This window comes from Myotis brandtii, unplaced genomic scaffold (assembly GCF_000412655.1).
Source record: "Myotis brandtii unplaced genomic scaffold, ASM41265v1 scaffold112, whole genome shotgun sequence".
Taxonomy (NCBI): domain Eukaryota; kingdom Metazoa; phylum Chordata; class Mammalia; order Chiroptera; family Vespertilionidae; genus Myotis; species Myotis brandtii.
The window spans coordinates 15,600,686-15,610,291 of record NW_005353838.1 but is presented as its reverse complement, the minus strand read 5'-3'; the positions used below and the strand labels follow the sequence as shown (position 1 = coordinate 15,610,291).

The following is a 9,606-nucleotide window of genomic DNA, read 5'->3' as shown; positions in this document are numbered from 1 at the left end:
TTCTGTGGACCGAGGTTCCACGCCAGTAGGTCTCTGATGTGACTTGCTGTGACGGCATAAGCAGAGGCCTCACCCTTGTGGGAAGGCAATTTTCACAGGACTCCCTCCCATAACGACAGCAGGGCCTTCATCTAATGCAGTGGTTCTCAACCTTCTGGCCCTTTAAATACAGTTCCTCATGTTGTGACCCAACCATAAAATTATTTTCGTTGCTACTTCATAACTGTAATGTTGCTACTGTTATGAATCGTCATGTAAATATCTGATATGCAGGATGGTCTTAGGCGACCCCTGTGAAAGGGTCGTTCGACCGCCAAAGGGGTCGAGACCCATAGGTTGAGAACCGCTGATCTAATGCAAATCCGTAGATGAGCCCATAATCTGGGGCTCCCTGCTCCCTCCAACTCTGAACTGAACCTGCTCTCAGCTACCCCCCTCACAGGCTTTAGGGTCTGTTCCTGCCCTCAATGTGGGCGACCACACCAGTTCTCAGTCGAACTGGAGACCTGGCCCCTAGAGTGGCCTGTATGCTCCCAGCTGAGCACGAGCCCCCCCAGGTCAGCACTGTGAGTTGCATGACCTTCAGTGAGGAGTGCCTGCGGCCTCCTGGTCCACACCATCCTGCTGCCTCCATTGGTTTTCTGGGGCTGCCCACACCGTCACATCTCTAGAAATGTCATTGAAGGGGAGATGTGAGACACAGCACAGCTGGCCGCAGAGACAGCAGGTCCCGTTAAGCTCCCGAAAACCCGACTTACATTTGGCAGAGAGGTTGTAGCCGCCCAGAGGTGTGGGGTGGCCCTCCACGGCGTCGAAGCCTGCTGACACCAGCACCACATCCGGGGCAAACTCGTTTGCGATTGGCATGACCACCATTCTGCAAAGGGTACGAGAAGGCAACACTGAGGCAGCGGGGACACAGATGGGGAGGGCTGTTTGGTCACTGAATGTACCTGCCACAGTTCCCCTCAAGGTTAGTGGGCCGAGGGCTCCCATGGAAGGTGGGATCTGACGATTTCACAGTACCTAAAAAGTCCAAACCAACAAGGCCCTGTACGAATGCTTAGGGCGAGCTACGCACTGGTGGTTTTGTAGGAGGCTTTCGCTGCAGACGGTGGAGGTCGTCTGTAATGCCCAGCACCAGCTGCACCAACATGGGGAAGTGGAGCCAGCTACCAGGGCTGCTAAGAGTCTTCCCCAAAGGTGCGGATGGCTCTGCTCACCTTACACTGGCCCTGATTAAAGATGGGCACAGCCATGCCCCTGGCACCAGGGACACAGGGCCGTGTGGCTGAGGAGGTGGGAGAGCCCTTCAGCAGCCCTGGCCCTGAGGGAGCCCTCCTACCTCCTTCCACTCACCCCAAGGGCCATGTTAGCAACAAATGACCATACGCACACTTGCAATGGTGCTGCATCGGGTTAGTTAAAAAGGAATTCTACACTTGAGATTTTTAAAGGGAAAACTGATGGTCACATTAAAGAGAATTGATAGTTAAAAATACACACACCACTGAGAGGTTTGGAGTTACGTTATATGAGGGAAAGAAGGAAAAAGGTTTACTTGAATACAGAAAAAACACTGAACACAAAACCACCACCTGGGAGCCTGCAGTGTAATGAGGTCAGTGTGTCCCTTAAACATGTGCTTTGTGTTTTGATTGAAGAACTATTAAATTTGGAACTCAGCAGTGGCATCTGCCATTTAAGCTTGTTTCTCAGACTCTCCTTCCTCCCTCTGTAGATGAGGTGGGCAAGGTGGGCAGAATCTCAGGTGCTTGGGGCCCATGTCCCTGAAGTGGGCAGAGGAAGGTGGACATGACGATCTGACGCGTTGCCCAGCCCCATGGGGGAAGTCCAGCATTCACAATTTCTCCGTCTGTTTCTTAGAGCAGCTCAAACAGTTTCTGCTGCACCAAAGGCTGCTCGGTGCTCCCGCAGCTCACCCAGCGACTCATCTCTGAGTCCTGGTTCCCTTCACTTGGAGCTTCAGAGGCCCTCGGGGGGAGGAGGTCACAGGCACCAGGCATGGCCCATGGTCCTTCCCCACGGCAGAGCCCTGGGGACACCATGGCCAAGGACTTTTATTACAGAATGAAATTGCCATTTAAGTCAGCAAAGTCAACTCCATAAAGTACCAACTTTGCCAAAGGACACAAACATGCTCAAAATTAAATGTTCCTCTACTCTGGAACTACCCTGGATTGCGATCCCATTGAAAAGCCACCTGGTCTCCGGTGGAAGGAGTGATGAAAACCCACCACCTGTCTCTGCAGGACCCATGCTGCAGAGCACCCGGCCCTACTCCGAGAACACGCACCACCCAGTGCTGAAGGACCCCGAGCCAGCGCTTCCTGGAGGAGAGCGTGGGCTGTGCCATGTGACTTTCATCTGCTCCAGTTGGGGCTGAGTGCCTGCCATGAAAACAGGCACTGGCAGCTGAGAAACTCGCTTCTGGAACCTCACACTGGAGTCACAGCAGATGGACGAGGCTGGGTTTTGAACAGTTCGCTGCATTCCCTTTTCCAAGGCCAAGCGCAGTTCATAAACTTCCCTGGGAAGCACCTCTGCACTAGCCTCAGGGTGTGTGCCTTGGGCACCGTCCATCAGGGCCCAAGGAACAAAACACAGGATCTGGATGGGCTTGGCTAGCTTTCAGTCTGCGGGCCACACGGCCATGCGTGAGCTGTACACGCACCATGTGAACACACTAGCATGACGGTGCCCCAGTAAAACTTGACTTAAAACACATGGCGGATTTGGCACGAGGGCCCCACTTTGCCAACCCCTGCCCCACACGTCATTACAACCATGGTGATGCTATTCAATGCCCGGCACCAGTTCCAGATTTTAACATGTTTCATTGTGTCTATGGGGATGTGGTAACCAAAGTTCACAGATTCTGTGAATGCAAAGGGGTGTCTGTTACACAAAGCACATGCTCCTGAGCAGGCACAGGGCTGTGTTAACAATCCTGCCATGACACCACCCCTGTGCCCTGGCTGATCTGTCCCTCCGGGTGCCCTGGAAGCATCATCCACACAGATGGGCCTGTGGACGCCTCCTCTCTTGAGGTGCCTGGAAGCTTGGGCTGCCAGTGCTACCTGCTCTCCTCAGCCTTCCTTCCATAGCACGTGCTTCCTGTTCCTGTAGATGTGTAACACGTGTCTGCAGCTGGGACATTCCTGTGTGCTGGAGCGGCCAGACCAGGAGCAGCAGTTGCCACACTGACAGACCACATCCGCCTCCATCCCCCCTGTCTTATAGGAGGTGGTTGCCTTCCACACTGACGGCACCATTTCAACAATCAGCATTGTGATGACTGAAAATTCCATTTATTATATGCTGTGACTTTGGTGCTTTGGGTCCCATCTTTTGAGAAAGCCACAAAAACCATGTTTGCACCAGAGCCACTGGGCCAGTGGCTGGAGCAACTGTCCATCAAGTATTTGAACTCTACTGAGAGTTAGAATCAGAACAAACATAGAAATTACGGGAACCCATCTGCTCTGGCCTGGCTGCCACCGGCGGTGATGCCCACAGCCCTGCCCTGCTCCTGTTTACCCACAGGCATGGTGGCCAAAGAAGGTGCACAGACAGCTAGGACACAGCTAAATCCTGAGACTGGTCTGAGCTCCCCCTACACTGAGAAGACCAGTCCCCTCCAGAGCCTGCTGCCTGCACCTGCAGTCCCCCTCCCTCATGCTCTGAAACCGGGGGCCCATTTGCTCCCAGCCTCCTCACCTCTCAGAGGTCATCCTGGTGAAGTGGGCACATCCCTCCCTCCCTCCCGTAGCCTCCGTGGGGGTGGAGGGATGCCTTCCCTGGGCCCCTGGGCCTCTTGACTCTAACCTATTCTCACCCTTCCCCTCCCTGCCTCTCTTGCCATGTCTTGCTCCGTAGGCTTCTCCATACCCCACCTGTCACCACCACAGGAGGGCTCAGACCCACGCAGCATCCCTCCCTCATGGGTCCCACAGCCTCACTGACATTGTCCTCAAGGCCACCTCCACTGCCAGGGCCCTTTGCTGCTTGAAGCTGACCTTGGCCTCTGCCTCACTCTGGGCAGGGCCCCAGCTTCCCCACTGGGCACTAGCCTGCCTCCGAGCCTGTGTCTTCCCCCAGCTCCTGTCCCCTCCCCCAGGTCCTCAGAAGAGCAGTGTGTTTGCTGTCTCTTGTCCCCACCTCCCATTTACTCCTGTGCATTCTGTCTTAACCCCTTCCGACTGTCTTCCCTGAGTCACCAGTGGCCCCCTACCAACTGCCAAATAGAGGGACACTTTCCAGCTGTTTCCTGGAAATCTGCTAAAACACCATTGACCCCACTACGCTGTCCTCCACTGACCCTGTTGTGCCGTCCTTCGCCCAGCCCAGACCTGCTCCTCTTGATTCTCTGTCCACTACCCCTACCCTCGTCCACCAGCACTTGAGCCCCCGTCCCCCCTCAGTTCTATCTGATCACCAACATTTTCTGAGGTGGCCCTTCCACCCCGTTCCCCATCCTGGTCAGGGTTGCCATCCTTCCCTGGGCTTGTCCACGGAATCTAGTGCAGTCCACCCATCCTGGAACCAACTCTGTTACTAAACTGCCACGAGATAGCCGTCAAACATGCAGAACACACCGCCTTAGTCACCTGGTCAGAGCCCTGGACACTCACTGTCAGAGTCACGGTCCAGCTCCCTGGAAGCAGCCACACAGCCTGGACTTGCTCCTGTGGGAAAGCCCCGTTCCCCGACACCCATGCCAGCTCACTCCTGCAAGACTTGTGAGTGGGCACGGGTACATGCACCTGCTGCAGCACTGTGGTCCCCGTCTGAGTCACCTGAGGGGGCAGGCACTGCATGGATCACCTGTTCCATTCCCGCCGCCCAGGGCAGGGCAGTTGAACATGAGACTGCCCAATTCTGAGTTTCTAGCTTACATCTTTTGCTTCTAAAATCACCGCAGAATGTCCTCGGGTAAAATTTAGAGACATGTTGAAGAGACATGGAGAGAACATGGAATGTCATGGACATTTCAACACAACAGAAAAGTTAGAAAGAAGCAAAACACACCTTAAGGACGTAACAAAAGTCAGAAGTGCCTCAACCTAACGCCATGCCCGAAAGGCCAGGTAAGGCGACATGAACCTGCCCAGCTGTTCAATCGCTGGGTCACTGCAATTACCACTTTGGGATGTGCAGGTCCCCTGACACCTCTCAGACACTACGTCACAATGAAATCCAAATTATGACATCAGAGTACGGACAATCCCGATTTCACTTCCTCACTGCTGATAGGTGGACCTGCTGGGCTGCCAGCTGCAGGAAAGCGAGGGGTTAAGGAAAGTGCACTATTATCTCCTCCAGCCCAGGCTCTCAGCTCCTCAGCCAACTTCAAAGCCTCACCCCACTGGTTTGAATTAGGCCCCCTTTTCTCCTACAAGCCTCCCGCCCCAGGAGAAAGCACCGCTGCTCCTGGATTTCATTAGGGGCAGTTTTCTTATCTCCTCTTCATCGCAGGCTTGATCTCCTGAAATGCAATGTGGCAGGCAGGGTCTGAGGAACACGGTGCTCGGTCTGAGGCACGCACTGTCCGCGGGGCCCCAAGGGGAGCAGCACAGAAGAAAGGGGAAAACGGATCCTGACCCTCTTCCCCCTCCGACGATCAATGCCCAGGGAACCATAAATTGTAAACTTCAAAGTGCTATTTTACATTAAAATCAATAAAAAAAAACCCGACACAATTTTCCTTTTCAAAGAAGTTATTTAAGCTTTAAAAAGCTCATTTGATAAGGTATCATCATGTACACACTTGGCAGGAGATTAAAACAGAATGTCGACAGCAACTCCGAGGGAAAGGTTCATCTTAAAGGCTGGCCTGGGGAGGGGGACGACTTTCAGGGCCGCCTAGCTGCCCCTCACCCTGCCCACCATCAATGAAATGCCAGAGGAGGTGCCAACACGTCCGCCTAGGATCGGAGTGCACAGGGCACTGACAAGCTGCAAGTGCCAATCCAGTCAAACCTGGCCCGAAAAATGGTCTGAAAGAAGAGAGACTACCCAGTTTTTACCACTTCAAGCCTCAGTTTAAAGAAAGTTTTGCCTTCTCTGACTACACCAGGTGTGGGCTGTGTTATGCCCTGGTCCCCTGGGTGGTACCAACATTCACTTGGGCACTGTTTACACCCCTCACGGTGGCATCTGGACACCTATTTCAAAAGGAACCCCCTGAGAGGGCCGGTTCTCAGGCAGGAGGGGACAGTGATGCTGAGTGGCTGTTCCATGCACATGCAGCGACTGCCCAGATGGGGAAGCCACACGGGTTCAGATTTCATGAAGCTGATATTTAACTGTGCACATGAGAAAATTGTCAGATGTTTTGGGGCCTCCTTCTCTCTTAAATTAGGCAGGGTAATTATCAAAATTCCACGATATTTGATAGAGCAGCCGTGGGCAAACTACGGCCCGCGGGCCGGATCCGGCCCGTTTGAAATGAATAAAACTAAAAAAAAAAGACCGTACCCTTTTATGTAATGATGTTTACTTTGAATTTATATTAGTTCACACAAACACTCCATCCATGCTTTTGTTCCGGCCCTCCGGTCCAGTTTAAGAACCCATTGTGGCCCTCGAGTCAAAAAGTTTGCCCACCCCTGTGATAGAGTAAGAAGAAACATCAAAATTAGACCAATGAGGCCAGGAGAAAAAGTAATTTGGTGCCAATCAGAGTAGGTCTTCCAAGAGGCCACTGGCCCCTATTTTCACAGACCAATTCTGTTGTTGGAGCTGCTGACCGAAGGCCTCTCCATTGCAGGCCCCACACGCCTGCTGATACTGGGGACTAGGACCCTGTTCTGAGGTGAGCGAGCAGATGCTGTGAAGGGTCCTGTGACCCACACAGGTCTCACTGGGACGTGAAGCAGAACCCTCAGCAAAGCTTTCGCCAGATGTGTCCTTACTGAATCTCAGCCTCCAGAGAAGGAGGTGGAAAGTCACTGGGGATGCCCCGGGCACCAACTCCTGGGTTTTCTGAGATGGTCAGACTTTACCATTGAACAAAACTCTCCTCCTCTCTCGGGCCCTGCCCTACCCTGAGCTGCCCATTCTGCCATTTTAACGTCAACAGAGGCCACCTGTGCTATAGGGATTACTTCAGTCTGGCCCAAATCAAACCAGAAATCACCATTTGATGACAAAAGAAAACACTGAGGCTCAATTCTAGGGCCCAGAATAACACCAAGCAAGTGCATGAATGGGGAGGCCATCTAGTTTATCAATAAAGGAGGAAGATCTTTTTCTGTCTTCCGTCTTCTCAAAGAGGTTTCTGGAAGCTAAGTCAGGAGACCACAGCCTTCCAGATTTGAACACCCACTTTTCGTTAATACACCTCCTGACCCCTTCACTGAACCATTGGGACCCAAAGTGCACAGCCTGGAGCTCTGCAGACAAAGGTCAGAAGACAGCCTCAAAGATTCCACCTTCAGCTTCAACAAGGAACTGAGATCGCACGCTAGGGCCTCAGAGCATCGCCCCTCCACATGCAGGATAGAAACGTCTGTCTCTGGAAGGTGTACCTGGGGGACACTGGAGGGTCCTCCTGAGAGGGGTCTGGGTGCTTATGAAGGAGGGCGAGGGTCAAAGTCAACAGGAACTGAGACATGGGGGTGGAGTTCCTCGAGGTCCCTAAATGCCCGTGGACAGGAAGCCAGGACAGTTACCTGAAGGCTGCCAAGTACTCTGCATCTCCCATGGGGGGGTCAAGGCCACCAGTGAAAGCCATGTTGACGTTGAAGCCCACGCCTGGCCCTGTGCCCACCTGTGGGAAGGAAACATGTGTCAGACCCTCGACAGACCAGCCCTGGTGGTCCCACAGCAGAGCTGTGGCTGTGCTCCTCATGAGCTGTCACTGGTCCCTACAACCCCTGACATGCCGACTCCGATGGCGGCACGCTTTCACAGAATTTGGGGCTCTCGCCCCGCCCACCTGACCTGTGGATGCAGTGGGGGCCACCCTTTCCCTGGGCCCTGGATGAACTGCAGCTCTGTGCTGAGTGACAGACACAGGCCAGCAGAGGGCCACTAGGAAATGCCTGCAGACGAGCTGCCCTTTCAACTTCCTTTCGGGAAATAATATCTGGAGGTGGAGCAGCTGTTTCCTAGGGTGGGATTCCCCCCTGCTGGGGCCTCCACAGGCTTGGCTGGGGCTGAGGGTGTCATGAAGGCTCTGAGCCTGTTGTCCTGGGGCCCACTGTCTGGCACCACAGGTGAAAGCAGAGCACAGTCAGCCTGCCCGAGGGACTGGACAAGAGCACGGCCTGCATAGCAGCCATTCCTGGAGGAAGAAGGGCACCCTGTTCCCTGCTCAGGAACACCTCTGTCGGCCTAGATTGGAATGGGAAACGGTCTCCAGGCCTTCACTTACACATCAGACAAAAGTCAGGCTGCTGTGCACACACGGGATGGAATTCAGGCCAATGTCTGCCTCAAGTCACCTTCTGGGGTTTCCATGAGTGGGTAGCCCTTGCTTCTGCTGTGCAGATGTCCACTCTGTCTCCAGGGTAGCCCTGCCTTGACCTCCTCCCAAAGTCCTGCACACCTACAGGAGGCCCTGAGTACCTCGTCAGGCGCCCCGCTGCCTGGGAAGAAGTTGCCGTCGTCGTAGCGGTGCAGTGAGATGTAGAGGACATTGGGGTCGCTGTAGAAGGCCTGCTGGGTCCCATTTCCATGGTGCACATCCTGAGAACAGGGAGAGCGGACTCAGTGCTGGGCCATGCCAGGATATCTCCTAGGCTCAGTCCCCTAGCAGCCCAGCCAGGCCACTAACTTCACAGGGATGCCAGCCCCCTGCCCCCAGGACTCGGTCAGAGGGCCCCAGGGACCAGAAGGAAGGGTCCCGGGACTGTGCCTGAATTCTTAGCACCAGAATAGACTGCAGGCTTTTGGCAACAAAAGGCTGGTGTTTCAACCCTGCCTGGAGGCCAGTTTTCCAGATCACTTGACTAATTTCTTGCTTGGCTGTGTTTGTGAAAAGTGAGCCACTTCCTCCCTCCTCTGACCATGGCTGCGGATGTTCGAGCACATGCGAAGGGTCAGCTCTGTGCCTGACGCTGGGGTAAGCGGTGGGGGTGGGGGGAGTGGGAATGCGGGGCAGGCCTATCCCACAGGCTGAGTGGCAGGTGCACAAGGCACCCGGCAATGTGGGCCCAGGTCCCAAACTAAATTGACAAACCACTTCTCCTAACCACAATGGGTGGCCAGGCTTCCACCAGGCCCTAGGCCCCACTTCCTTGGCCAGGACCATGAGGCCACCGAGAAGGGGCCTGCTTCACACAGTGTGCACATGAGGGGCTGCTTGCATGTCAGTGATTGGGAATACCAGAGAACTGCTTAGTATCCTTCTCTTCTTTATAAAAGTCATCTGTGCTCATTACAGAAAACACTAGACCACGGTACATAAGGAGTTGTGAGAAACAAACATGCAGTCCCAGCCACCAGGAACCACTGATGCTGTGCAGACAGGCGGCAGGTGCACACCACCTGTACCCTGTGGGACACGGCAGCACATGCCTCAGTGAGGTTCCCTGAAGGTTCCGCACAGGTCACCAACTTTCGCCAACTGCTACAGCC

General features: G+C 54.2%; 1 protein-coding gene across 10 annotated transcripts in view; it reads right to left on the bottom strand.

Moving 5' to 3' along the window:
• The window catches only part of HDAC4 (histone deacetylase 4), a 202,532-nt gene that overhangs the window by 17,328 nt on the left and 175,598 nt on the right, over window positions 1-9,606 (bottom strand). For all 10 annotated transcript variants that reach the window (XM_014546907.1, XM_014546900.1, XM_005857710.2 and 7 more), the window contains 3 exons: window positions 8,596-8,715; window positions 7,698-7,795; window positions 759-877 (listed from right to left, as the gene is read on the bottom strand). In XM_014546907.1, coding sequence (XP_014402393.1) covers window positions 759-877; window positions 7,698-7,795; window positions 8,596-8,715 — 337 coding nt within the window. The remainder of the gene's footprint in view (window positions 1-758; window positions 878-7,697; window positions 7,796-8,595; window positions 8,716-9,606) is intronic.